This window comes from Perca flavescens, chromosome 11 (assembly GCF_004354835.1).
Source record: "Perca flavescens isolate YP-PL-M2 chromosome 11, PFLA_1.0, whole genome shotgun sequence".
Classification (NCBI taxonomy): Eukaryota; Metazoa; Chordata; class Actinopteri; order Perciformes; family Percidae; genus Perca; species Perca flavescens.
In genome coordinates, this window is record NC_041341.1 from 29,662,421 (window position 1) to 29,677,347 (window position 14,927).

General features: G+C 41.4%; 1 protein-coding gene across 3 annotated transcripts in view; it reads right to left on the minus strand.

Moving 5' to 3' along the window:
- Positions 1-14,927, minus strand: part of hdac4 (histone deacetylase 4) — a 140,469-nt gene that overhangs the window by 115,554 nt on the left and 9,988 nt on the right. For all 3 annotated transcript variants that reach the window (XR_003693720.1, XM_028591193.1, XM_028591192.1), the window contains exon 2: positions 6,158-6,420. Coding sequence is in view for 2 of the 3 variants with exons in the window: in XM_028591193.1 (XP_028446994.1) it covers positions 6,158-6,179 (22 nt within the window). In the remaining variant the exon portion in view is untranslated. The remainder of the gene's footprint in view (positions 1-6,157; positions 6,421-14,927) is intronic.

Here is a 14,927-nt window from a genome sequence, read left to right on the forward strand (position 1 = left end):
CCTCCCAGCCAGATGGGATATAAAGCAGTGCAGGGATTCTTCGTCTTACTATACCGGGGCTGTTTACTGCACAGAGGACTCATAGACAATGAGAGAGTGGACGTGACCTCTTGCATTTCACTCATACTGTAAGCTTAGTAGCAGATGTGGATCCTTATGGGTTACTCCTGAAGGTATTGCATGTTCCTAATCTCCATATCTATTATGGACTGGACATCTGGGCTATTCTGAGTGCTGTGCAGTACTGTCAGCAGTCAATAGCTGTATGTGTGTATGCCGTCAGCTCAAACGCAAACCTAAATGTATGTCTCAGGCCTCAACTCTAATCATACTTTTGCTTTTGCTATAAAAACCCATGCTTTTCCTGCAAAGCAGCAGCACATGTGGTGTGTTAAAGCTTTAAGACAGCCCACTTGACTGAAATGCCTGCTGAAAGCCACCCAGAGAAATAAGGAAAAAGGTAATTCAATGCCATTTGCCTAATTTAGCCACCAAATCAACCATACAATCATTGAATAATGAATAGTAAAAGAACAAAAAGAGGATTGGTGGATCTTTGTTCATTTGAAAGAACAGGGCACAGCAGTTTGAGCACAAAAAACATAATTCAATTCTGAGCTTCTCTTCCGGCAGAAGCAAAGCTTTGAATGCTTAATAAATTCTTCTGAAGGCTAAATTGCACACTTGTTTCATCTGGCAATGAGATTACTTGAATGGAATATTCTGGAAAACTGTGGAGAGAAAAGACAATAATGAGGCAGTAATCTTATTTCTCCACAGCAGCCCCCATTGTTCCCTTAAAAAGGCTTCTGTTTAGTCTGCTTCAACTTTCATTCCCATCAGTCTTTCCATTGAGGAAAAGTTTTGCAGAGCCAAGGATAAATGAGAACAATAACATTTCTGCAGCACTCAAATGCATCAAACGCAGATAGGAGGGAGCGCTATTGTGTCCCTCGGGCTCTTTGGACTATCACTAGATAGCAGCAAGAATTCACAAGTGAACCGCATCACTCTTCCCAAAAAACTTCTTAAATGACTTCCTCTGAATAAGCTCAACTTAACTTTGCCTCTTGCTTTGGTTGATTTAAGTGATCCTGAACGTTCAGAGTGAAACGTATCAATTAACACCCAAGCCTTTTCCCTGTGACGATGGGCCCTGTAAATGAGGAATCATCAGCGTGGGCCAGCAGGGGTTAAGCTTCCCTTTTGAAGATTATGCTTCACTTTCCAGTGGCCTGGCCCAGACACTAGCCACTCTCTTCTAATCCACCACTGCAGGCTTTTGATAGCTCCCACTGCGAGTCCATATTACAGTTACTGATTAAAACGGAGAGGAAAAAAAAGACAGATAGGAAATGAGAGTGACAGAAAAGAAGAAAGGGCAAGTAAGATAATTTAAAAAAAATGCTCCTATTTCAGAGGGACTGAACTATACTGCAGCTGACTTTGATTACCTCTTAATCTAATGCTTTAGCTTGAAAGTGGTTACTCAATACACACTTTTTCTCTACTCGAGCTTGGGTCCAACTTTAAAATTTGCTTTTAAAAGGCAAATGCTGACCCAAGACACGAGAGTACAATATATTGACAGGAAAAAGTGTCACCGAAAAAGTGAAAGCTAACATCCTCAGAGCACTAATAGCTCAATGCTAGAGCAAGACACGACAGTAAAACTGATGAGGAAAAACTAAATGGTGACTGTCACAGCCGTTAAAAGAAGGAACTTTAATCATATTTAATGACGTCGCGGCACTCCATCGATCACAACGGAGGGAGAAAAAAATAACAACAGTCTTTTCTGGCATTAGCGGTTTACACTCCACCATCTTTTGTAAAGCACTTATTGTGCTGTCAGCCTTCTCAATCATCCCTGCCCATCCTCTCTGCTACTGAGTAATCTCTGGGATAAAAAATCAACGCATGGCTGTGCTTGTCCCAAAAAAACTTGACATGAATAATTCACAACCATCTGCCATGGCTCAGCGGTCTGAATAAGACTCTGAAAAGTGAGGAGGTGCGAGTCTTGTGTTTATTTTAAAAACCAACTCCTCGCAGCCAGCGGCCCCCACCCCGTACCTCAACGCTGCACTGCTGCGGTCGACTGACAGCAAGACAACTGCTCTCCTGCTCCCCACGTACCGACCTGCTAATCGAAAAACCTGCAACTTAAGGTAATGCGTTTCCTTTCGCCCACACCCTTACTGCTGGGGCTCTGCTCTTTTAGTTTTGTTGCATGTGCATGAGGGTGAAGGGTGCAAATTGATCGGAGGATGGAGAGATGGAGAGATGGATGAAAACACACACACGCAAGTAAACTAAATGTATTCACAAGATGGAACGGTAATAGCAGAATTATCCAGGGACATTCAGCCATCTATGACTAAATCCACTGGGGAGTATGATGTGTATTCTGGGTCTCGCTGTCCAAACACACACAAGCAGGCAAAAAAAATAAAAAATAAGGCAGATTCTCTGCAAGCTGATAGCTTAAAGCACAACTTTCCGCCAGCATCTATATCGTCCTGAATAAGACAGGATGAAGAGGTTGGGATCACTCCAAGACTAGTAAACAATACAAACACTACTAAACCCAGCATGAGCTTTCTCTTTGGTCAGACTGTACAGGTCTCAGAGGGGTTTAACAAGCTATACGAGGCCTCCAGCAGCAGACGGCCCCTCTCTCTGTTTGCGTTCCAGGCAGGGGAGTCGCTCTGCATGACGTTTTATTGACGCAAGATCCCCCCTCAGCCAGGACCTGCCACCGATTACTGCCGCTGTAGAGCGGAGGGGAGGGGAGGGTCTTGTCGGGATGAGAGAGTTTGTCTGTGTGTGTGTTCTAGTTTTGGCTCCAAGGCCATAAACCCAGTTCCAAAATGCCAAGTAGCATGTCAATATGCCAGCCTTTGCCACCCAAGTTTAAATCAGACAAAAGGCCCTTCAGTGCTCTAAAATGGTGGTTTTGAGAATGGGAAATGATGATCTGTCATATATGGAAAAGGGCTTAGCAATACTGTACAGACAGGAGGGCGACAAGGGAAAAATGGACTGCTAACAGGAGGTGAAATTAAGTGAAAGCTTCATTCCTAATTTCAGAGCTCCTCGAGGTGGAGAAAAGTCTGGCAGGCGGAAAGTTATGGCTTAGTACAACATTTCAACAGAACTATCCCTCACCTATTTTTAGTCGTGTATGGAAAATCTGGCTTAATTACGAATCATAAGAAATCTGTTTTCCAAAAGTGGGATTATGTTTATCCATCACTTGAAATGTTATAAATTTGTTTTTTTTTAAAAGAAGCATGAAAAAGGCTCCATTTCTTAATGAAATGAGATGGAAAACATGTCATGATTACATGAGTCATTAGCCAGACCAACCTCCACGGCGCTGCGGAAGGAGGGTCTGGCTAGTCCACACAGCATTCAGGGATGGGAGAGAAACGTGCTCTGGTTTATTGGCATTTCTTTAAACCAATCACAATCGTCTTGGGCGGCGGACGGAGCTACGGTGCCTCTGCAAAATAGCCTCGGGAAGGAACTAGTTTTAGTGTAACATGTGTACGTTCAAAGGTTGTTTTAGTCGAGCAACAGAAAACTCAGATTGGACCGATAGTCTAGCTAGCTGTCTGGATTTACCCTGCACAGATCTGAGGAGCAGTTAACCATAGTCCTCAGAAATCCACCGGAGTTTAAAATGCCAACACAAAGAAAGCAGACATCCGGCCGAAATGAAGGACATCCGGTGGAAATTTTGTCGGCGCCTGAACAATCCCGGAAATGATGACGATAAAGACGATGATTACATTAACAACTGTGGATTCAGATTGGGACAAATTTTAAAATTGCTCCAAAAGTGGATTATTGGCCCCAGAAGCACAAGCAAGTCAGATGATGTCTATGAAATAGGAAATTGAAAAGCATATCTCATAATTGACAACAGTAAAATTGTAAGTTATTTTAGACATTTTTAAAGACTTGTGAGGACTGAGAATTGACAGAGCCTGGAAAAAAAAAGAAGTAAATTATGTCCCACTCCAAGGTTCCGCTTACATACACAATGTATTTAAGAAAGAAGAAGAAAATCCCAGATATCTTTGGCCTGTGCCAGAGCTCACAGCTATCTGGATAGCCTGAAACCAGAAGAATTCATTCTGACGCAAACCATTTTGGCTGGGACAACACCATGTCTCTACTCGCAGCTCAAGAGAAAAGAAGGTGATGCCAGCAACCCACACCGTGGCACACAGGACCAGTAGTACCACAACAATTAATCAATGGCTATGACATCATTGCATTGAATACGAGCAAGACAGCCAAAGCATGATGGGTAAGGGAGGACACAATTGGCCCTTTGTCCATTCTGCAGTTGAGAAGGAGGAAGACCAAGATCTGCACCATGGTGGGGTTTTAATAAAAAGGGGGTTTTAGATGGCCTCATGGGTCAAGGTCTAGCACACCAGGGAATCCATTTTTGAGCACACAAAGAGATACCTACTGTGAAATATAATGTATGACCAGTAAACAGACCGTATGATTGTCATGCATGTGAAGAGTTGCTCAACAGACATTACAATGTTGTTGGAATTTTCTAAAAACCAATTGTGCAAAACCATGAACTGGAATTAAATAAATGATATTAAACTTGAATTTGTGGACCACTGCCTTTCTATAAATCCATAAACACTGCACAGATCAAACAACAGCTACTCCCACATGACCAGGAGATGCAGGAACAACAACAAATCTTCATCTGAAAGAATCAAAAAGTTACCAAGATATACTGTGTGTCACCCATAACCTCTTGTTGAACTGGTAACTACATCAGTACTTGTAAGAATACATACCATGTGTAACCATGGCCCACATGTTAAAAAAGAAAAAAAAAAAAAAAGACTTGGCAACTTTCTCCTTAAGCCAATATACATTGCAGAGGTAAAGAGTGTACTTAACTGGTCTACTGCTGCTTTCATTAAAAAGGGCTAAGACTAAACCTAACCCTAGATGGTTTTATGGAAGAGGGATGCACACAAACACAGCAGCAAAAAAAGACTTTGCTTGATACAACCTGACAAGTTGAAAAAAATATGAATTCAGCGACGTCTTCAATTAAAACTGACATTTAGCTGAAGGTTTTACTGCAGAACATATTTTCTGCATAATTGTTTTCTTTTCTTGGGTGAGCACGGGTGCAAATCAATTAGGCCGACTACAAAAATATATCCTTGGACAAACGTGCCCTCTCCTAGACGCCGCTGTGTAATTGTTGTTTAAACAATGCAACATGCTGGAGTTAGTCGCTTTGCCAACTTTCAACTCAACCATTTTCAATTACTCTAGAAGATTGAAGAGCCCTTGTAGAAAATGCTAAATCAAAACAGGAGGTTTGGTCTGTTGGCCAAGATGCATGCAATTATCAACAACTTAATCAAAATGGAGCAAGGCTACAAATCTACATTTTTAACATTACTGCGCTCTGTAAATAAAAACAAATGTCTCAGCTTTGCCCAATAGAGAAATGGAAATGGCTATAACACTCGCGGTCAATTAGCTCAACTTGTGCCTCCGGGCTCAACAATAAACATTGCAGTGTTCAAAGGTCAGTTTTTCAAGAAATGCTAAACAAAACCCCTAATTAGCCTTTAATAACTTGGCTCAGACATCAACTAAGAGGATTTTGTCAGAAGCAGGGTTTCAGTTACTATTCTTTACAAAGAAATGGAACAAAGAAATGGAACAAGTCTTCTGGTTCTCAAAAGAGGAAACCATTTACTCAGAATGAAACTGCATTAAGCCATATACTGTACACCTAATGCCTAAAAACACTGCATGCATAAATAAGCCTGATAAATAGCTTTGGTGTTTAGTAACTCAGTGTTTTTCCGAGCATTTTCATTTATAAAACACGTAGCGCAACTGTGAAAAAATGAATACAGAAGACACTATAGACACTATAAACACACTAGAGACACTATAAAACACACCATAGACAAGACTTCATCACCCATATAAAATTTAGTGGACATCAATATACTCATAACTCCTATTGCCAAACGTTATTTTTGTATTCCAATAGCAGAATGTTTTTCCATGTCAAAGCAACTACAAGTGCACAGAAAAGCACAAGAGCTCCTCTTGTGAAATTCAACATTTTTTCACATCTTACCTGACCGACTGTGAGAGCTCATGGTTACGGTTGTTGTTGCCAGGCAGACTTGACAGGGGCGGAGAAGCGAGCGGCGAGGCTGTCAGTGCATCCCCGTGGTGGCTGCAGTGACCACCATGTGTTTGCCAGGCGAGCTGGTGCTGCCAGGTCGAGGCGCCAGGCCAAGGGGGGGACAGAGAGCAGTTGTTTCTCAAGGCTTCATCACATCGAGCCACAGGTGGAGACCTCAGTGGTGTGTTGTGCCAGGATTCCTTCCAGTCAGGCTGAGAGGTGGATGCAAAAAAAAAAAAAAAAAGTGTTTTCATATGCATGGGAAATTCCGGGTAGAAGCTCATATGCCAATTCAAAACAAACATACAGGACATATTCTAAATCAGGGCTGGTGTCCTGTAGACTTTTTTATTTCCTCCCTGCAGTTATTGAGCCAAAACTTCTCTATGTTTACCTGAGGTCATGTGAGGTACTTTAAAAAGGCCAGAGGGGAACAAAGACCGGCGGCCTGTTTCAGGAGTCTAACCCTGAACTCTGAGTTGACTGACCCTGAGATGGGTTCCAGAACAGCTGATTAGAGTTGGTTCAATCAACTCAGAGTAGGTTCACTCAGAGTTAAGCACGTGCACCACCACTATAAAAAGGCAGCATGAATGGAGCCATGATACTACGATTTACCATGGTAACAACCACAAACGTGAAATGTGCACATACAGTGAGTTTGAGCATGTATTTCGTTAAAAAACGACGGCTGCTGCAAAAGAGAGAATTTGCGTGGGAGAAAATTGCTGCAAGAGTAAATGCGTATATTCCAATATAGTGTATTAATATCATATTTAATGATAAGTATAATATTACTGGTGAAATGGTACTGAATCTATAATCTATTTCATTTAAGTGCAATACTGCGGGCAAAAAAGTCCTAGTCCCACCTGCAATACTGTGGAATTCCTTTGTAATGGCTCTCACTAGTTTGTGTCCAGGGAACACTCCAAAAACGTTTAAAACACGTTTCAGAGCGAGTCACATAACATTCTTCTAACAGTGCTTTGCTACAGTGGCTTTACTAATATGATCCGCATCACCGTGTAAAGAAAATTGCAGTTGGCTGGGAAGAAAAACCATACCGCTCAAATAGGTAGGCTAGTATCTGGAAATGAAAATGCATCTATAGTCGGGGCCTCAATATATATCATCTCCCGATGTATGTTTAACTCCCGGAGAAGTAATACAGCTTCTTCATCAACGGGATCGTCGACAAAAGGAAATGCCATGTTTGGAGAAGTTTTATAGTCTGCCTAAAACAGTTCATAAACCAACACTGTTTTTTTAAACTGCGCTAAAATGCGCCTGACACAGACTGAATGAATGAATGAATGAATGAGGAAATGAAAGAGCGCTGTGTCAGAGGGAGGAGACTGAGAGAAACTCAAGGTTTCTTGAAGAAAACCTGCTCCCGACAGGTTAGGCTCACAGGCTCAATTACCATAATAACAGACTCAGAGGTTAAGTTCCCTCTCTTTCTGAAACTGAAAGCCCAGAGTTTCCCTCATCTCAGGGTTAACAAACTCAGAGTTTTCAATAAACCTGCTTTCTGAAACGGGCCCTTGCAGGTCACCAGCCTTCAAAGAAACTGATGACACCCTGTGTTTTGTAATGAAGTTTGTCTCTATGACCCTATATGCCCATGCATAAATCCCTGCCAGCCACAGGAGAGAAGTCACAGCCAACAACAACAATGAAATCACTGAAATTAAATTGCAGTGAAAATTGTTCTATTGTTATGAGTACAGAAAATATATTAAAACTCATTAGAAATATAACCTCTGTTGTTAATTAAAAAAAAATAGTTGGTTTATCGTGGGCAAGTGATGATAAACAGCCCTTGTTTTCTCCAAGTACTTGTTTTTATCAAATAAATATGGTTTCGTTTGGACCATCTGGATTTACTAAGATCACAGCTTGTTTACATAATTGAAATGTAACTGCTAGCACTGCAAGTCACTGTCTGTGATGTTACCACACACTAGGGGTGGGAATCACCAGAGGCCTCACGATACGATATTATCCCGATACTTATGTCACGATACGATATTATTGCGATTTTAAAGATATTGCAATAGTCTGCGATATATTGCAATATATTACCTTTTTTCCAACTTCAGATTTTTCCCAATTTCAAATGATGTCCCGAAAGGACAATTTTGTCAACATCTGTTGTATCTAAAAATATACATTTCTCGGTTTTTTCATCACACTTCAGTTTTATTGGTGCAAAATGTGATTGTCAAGCAGACAAACTGACCAAAACATATATCATAAAAGATCGATACTTGGCGTCTGTGTATCGATACAGTATTGCCACGAAAAATATCGCGATACTATGCTGTATCGATTTTTTCCCCCACCCCTACCACACACAGGCAAAGTATTTGAATGTGGTCTAACAGTGAAATCAAAATGCTACAAACATAAACTAATGTTGTTGAGAAACTAATTAAAGGGGTGATAGAATGATTATATAGGGTATTTCACAATGTTTCCTAAGGTCTCCTAATAGGATATGTAACATTGGTTGGGCTGAAAGTGGCCCGAATGCTATTTTATGGGCCCTTAACTACCCTGTGAATATGGCCCTATTTGGAACAAGAGCTTTTCTTCCAAATATGGTATGCTCATGAACCTTTAGATGAGCTGCGCGGTGATTGGTTGAGCGAACCACATACACATACATTGGAGACGAGACGAGTGCAATGTTATACATTGTTTGTCTGCTATTTCGTTATTAAATTCACTTCTGAGACTTTTTTATGCGAGAAATCAACTATATAAAGCTCAAATATGGGCCGTTTTAAGAAAATTGATGACTATTTGCAAATTTGGTAAGACGTGTCGGACTTTAGGAGCTCCACACAGTCTGACGAGAAAGCCTGGGCTCCATAACCAGGGCAAAGTCACCGTTTCTGGGTTACTGGACTACTGTGGCTCAGGGCTCCGCGGAGCTGGCCGGTTGCCGCCTGCCGGCATAACTAGAGTATATTTACAGTTTGAATTTCATCACTCCACTTATATTACAGCTACCCCAAGGTCTTACAAACAGTCGGCCTTCGTCAGCCACCAGTTCTTTGCCGTCTGCTTGGTGTTTCGGCACCTTTGCCCCTATTATCCAACGGGGCACGTCTGCGCTGTGCTCCGCGAGCAATCGCCATTCAAGTCAATGCTTGATATTCCACCAGCGGCGCCACGGCGCGTCCCAGAAGCGTGCGTGAAGCGACTCTCCGCTAAAGATACACGCCAGGTCTATTTCCACGTGAGCCGTGGGCGGTTTGGACAGCCTGGTAGGAAGTGAAACAGCGAGAGTATCCAGTCAATTCACCATAAGACACCCCTCCCCAATATCTTAAATGTCTCCTTTACAACACCACAGACAACGAGAGATTCACCTTGGAGGTGGAAAAACATAATACGACATAACATCTTTTTTTTAAGGACAACACCAGAAAACAGAAGGCATGGAGTTTAATAACAGGAGTGCTTGGAGTGGAAGGTACATATAAACAGCTTAACGAACACGAGATTGTACTGCATTTGTAGATTGTACTGTATTTGTAGAGACAATAAAATCTGCGAGTCGGGCAGCAAGACGCTCCACTTCTGGTATGGCGCATGGCGGAGGATGGAACTAAACCTGAAGGCAGCACAGACGCGCCTGGTGGAGAATCGGAGTAAGACTTACCTTTAGAGTCATTAACAGAAGAGAAAGAGGAAGAAAACCTTTCATACTGTCTGGTGTGTGTGTGTGTGTGTGTGTGTGTGTGTGTTATACAATCGAAACCGCAAACCGTATGTAAACACGCACACATACAGGGAAGCCTCTGGCTATTCAACACTAACAGGCAGAAGCTAAAACTCACCTCTGTGCGCCAACAGGTGTCAATAGAGCTGAACACAAACAAGTGGTAATGAGAGCTGCAATCTGTCACTAGAAACAGCACAGAGGCTACAATAAAGGGCCTATGTGCTCTCAAATACACACAGTCTCTTTGCTGTCGCCGTTACTTTAAAGCTGTTGAACTGAATTACTGTCAAAGGAATGAGTTCAGTGGAAAGAAGGTGCAAGCATTGCATGGCCAAATAAAATCTCATGGAAACACGTTACTGCCAGGGCTCTCCAGGGTCTTACTTCACTTATCAGAAATTACCGTAGAAGAAAAACAGTCCCTGAAGTAAATGGCAAATTTAACGAAGGCCCAGCTCATTCATTAGTGTCTAATGTAAAGAAATAAAAAAGGCATCATTGGAGGAATATTACGATATCTTAAATTTTTTTAATCTACAAAAGAATGAGCTCCAGTGTTGCTGTCACAGTTTCATTGGAAAGACTTTGAGGTGCAGGGGAAGCAGAAAGCAAACATCAGTGTGTTGCTGTGACACCGTGCTATCTTGTGTATGGCGTGTGGCATCTCATGGCATTTAGTGCTCTCCCTTTCTATGTTTGCCACACACACACACACACAAAGAAAAAAACTAAAAATAAATAGCGCAAGCAAAACCAAGCCTTTTCTGATGCCATCAACCTGCAGTTTGTGGCACTGGTCAGCTGTGCTTTTTAATGTTCCTTTCATATGATTTCACTGTCTCTGCAATTTGAACAGTTCTTCAGGGAAGCTATTAAAAAAGGAATCTTTTTTTACAACACTGCAGGGGTTTTTACTGCACTGTAGAACCTTAAAAGACACCACCACCTTGAGCGCCTGGTTAGCTCACCAGGTAGAGCGGGCACCCATATTTTTGCTGCATGTCGTTCTACCCCTCTCTCTCCCCTTTCAAGTCTAAGCTGTCCTATACAAATAAAGGCCTAAAATGCCTAAAAAGAAAATAAGACACCGCCTGCATCTCTTCATCGCGTCTCATTTCCACCGACAGACACTTAAGATTGGATGAGATTTATTGTTCTCGTGCGGCAAAGTTGGAACCTGGAAAGGTTTCGTGGCGCTTGACAGGAAAACAGCTCTCAGGACCCCATTATGGACTTCATTTCCCAAGCACTCCAAGCACTGCCGGGAGTAATCACTATGGCATAAAAATAACATGTGGTCGGGTAGCAAGCAATAAACAACAATTAAGAGACCCCTTGCGTAGCTCATGAAATGAATCATTGGAAATGCACTTGTGCCACGAAGACAGCTCCGGCCTCTCAGCCCTAATTGACTATGAATAATTCAGCTAGCAAATGGGATTAGCAGCACCGCCAGTACGCTATTGATTGACATGTTCCTGATTTTTCTTTGTTGTCTGCAAAAAAAAGTAGTTGAGGTGTAGAGTCTTTACAGTGAGCGATACTAGCATTAAAAGAATCAACTGGAATCTGGGGGGAAAGAAAAATCATTGCATCACGCTGCTGACAGGGCAGGGAGAGAATATTGCGATACGCTGTCGCCGGTTCAGTCGACGCCATGACTGTGTCAAACTGAACCTTCCTTTCTAAGGAGCGAGGTTTTAAGTCAGGGTGACACGGGTGACATGAGAGTAAAAGTGGGTAAGCAGGAGAAGCATGGCAGAGGGGAGTGAGTGAGCACACGTTTGAGAAGAGAAAGTGACACCCTATGTGGCATGAAAGGACCAGCAGTAACACAACACCGTCTCGTTCATGTTTGCAAGTGAACAAGGCCGGCTACGACCGCAGGACATCACATCTATCAGCTGGACGGGGGACAAGATGAGGACCACAGGCATAGAGTGGCACAAGGGGATTGTTTTCCTTGATTCGGAGCTCTGACAGTCTGGGCACAGTTAAGAGTGCAGCCAGTGGTTAAATTGGCTTTTGTAGGGAGGGGGAGCCCTTATTTACGGAGAATGGTCGTCATTCAAAATCGTGCCGTAAAATGACTTAATGTGTTTTTACACCAAATGGGCTCTTTTTCCAGTATTAATGTGTAAGGTAGGGTGGATAAGCTATTCAAACAAAGAGAAATACTTCACAATTCACTTACTTAATTATTTTTTTTAAACCTTTTATAGGCTAACAGGCCTAATGAATTTCACCCTTGGAAAATGTATGAAATTGAACATGTTTGAAAATATTGGTTGGCAAATATGTAAACATCTTTTTAAACAAGAAAATTATGTTGATTTAAGAGAATCAGAAACCACTATTATAGCCTTTTTAACAGTGATTGGCTTGCCCAGTTTGTTAGATGGCACCAACATTTGGTCTGATCATAACTGGCCTGGCAACCCAAAGGCCAAGGTTTTGCTTCCAGATTTGTTTGGTGACTTTATGACACTTCATTTTCTGCATTTTGGTGAATTTTTATGCACCTATTTCTACCTTTATCTTTATGTAAAGAAACATTAGGCTACAATCCAAATATAACAACATAACGGAAAATATTGCAGTAAGGCTGTCAGGAATTCTGTATTGCTTTCATATTCTGTATTTCGTATTCTGTATTTATTCTCCTTTAGATTGACTTTTCTAATTATATCTGAGTCAGCACACATGTAGCTTAGGCATCATTTATTCTTCCCTTTTTTGCATCTTTTGTCGGGGAAGTAACCTCCGTAAATGTGCATATGACAATTATTCCCCTCAGTGATACATTATTCATTTAATTTATTAATAAACCTCTTGATTGTAATATTTCAGATGATTGAGCGAGATTTCTTCTCATGTCCAAAACTTTGTGCACATTCAAAATATAACTCATCCCATCTGTGCTCTCTGAGATTTGAAGGAGTCGTGATATTTTGTGAAAAAAAATAAGAAAATAATTTAAAGGAGTGGACACTAAGCGACGTCCGGTTTCATATTTGTCAGTCAACTTTTCAAAATACATTCGGGGCTACACTCAAAACATTCGGGGCTGAACCCCCGGTAAAATGTTTGATGCTGAAGGAGATGGAGCTGAGCTCCGGCAGGGTGTGCTGTGGACCTGAGGAGGCGGAGCTGCGCTCCGGTGCGCTCCGGCCCAATTTAACCTCCGAGTACAGCCATGGAACACAGCAGCATCCACCTGTAGGCCCTCGACTCTACTACCGTAGTCTCTGGGGAGAAATGTCTGCTATCATCACTCCGCAATCTCTCTAAACATTAACTATTCTGCAGGGCTGTATTGTCATGTAAATACAATTTTATTTGTAAGATTGCCTGATAGAACTGAATATGTCATACTGGCAAGCAAATAACGTTATTTAACATGGTGAAGAGAGGGCTGGCACCAAAACCATTGTGATTATGCCTGAGACCTGTCACTTGAGTTGTGCAATAATGTTATGAAGTCAAAGACCTCCCGTACAAATTCTTCCAAATAAAGTCGCTTTAAAATACATTTGTAATACAGGAATCTGCTGGATGCTTGTTTTGAATTTTAAAGCTTTGGTACAAATTATCAACAGATTCATTTGATTTTTATTTATTGTTTTCAACTCTGCAATGCAAGGTGAAATTCAGTTTAATATCAACAAAGCTCTGCAGAGCTACAAAAACAGAGGTTATCCTTAAAATTTATAAACCAACACCAGTTTGATTGATATTTGCTTGAGTGCACGATAAAAAAAACAAAAAACATTATTTATAAAAAATATCTGCTTAATAAGAGCCGGTAAAATTGTCTAAGTGATAAGGAAAGGTGCTTCAATGCTGTCAGATTCTCCTTGCACCCAATTGTCTTTCCTTGACCTCATGATGTTTTCCATCGGGGTTAAGGAAGAGTGGTTAGTAAAAGGCATTTTGGACTAGTCAAGCCCTGGAGAGAAATGTGGGATTTGGGATTAAAAGTATTGGTATCAAACATGGCATACCATGATGAAGCACTTGGACCAGCCCTGTCTGTTGTGGATATATAAATGTGAGCTGTGGAATCTTAAGTTAACCTTCAAACACTTAATTATATAACTTTTTGCCCTTGGTAGTGTTCACTGCTTCTCTACATTTGAGCAGTCTTTCAGTTTGACAGACTGTCAACTACCTCAGTAGGGGTGCACGATATATCGACTCAATATCGTTATCCCAATACATCGAAAGCGATTAGTATGCAATATTTTGTTGATTTTGTGGAGCGCTACGTCCCGTCCGTTGCCTGTGTGGCTTAGGCTAGTTGTGTTGGATTTAGAGCTCGCTTGAAACGCTGTAATGATCATGTTTCATTGGCCAGTTACCGTGCCACTTGCACATTTTAGTGCACGTCAGCGCACGGGGTCCACTACGTGACAAACCCTGTGGAGCGTACCATGTGACGTGTGTGCATATTTCAACAGAGTGACAGCGTAAGTGAAGAAATAGATAGACAACAAAAACAGAACGAATCGGAGAAGCGAAAGAAAAGTTGTGTCCTGTTCTCTTTATTTATATATTTTATTCTGTCCAACCAGTAAAACGTGTCCTGTTCTGTAGACATGGTCCTTATTTATTTAGTCATGTTGGACCAGTCCAACATGACTAAATGACTAATATGAAAATAGACCTTGTGTTGTAAGAAAACTCAAACTTGTTTAATTTTCCTATGAATCTATTTTGATGCGTTTTCCCATAACTTTTGTAATTTTACATAGGTTTAAAAATATCGAAATTAATATTGATATCGCAATATTCATAATCGATATCGCAATATCACATTTTGTCAATATCGTGCAACCCTATACCTCGGTAACAAAAAGGACACAGTGATAATACATGCACGCACGCACGCACGCACGCACGCACGCACGCACGCACGCACGCATAAACCTCAAATCCTTTGACCTGAGGAATTAGGGACAACAGCAAATGCAATGTCAA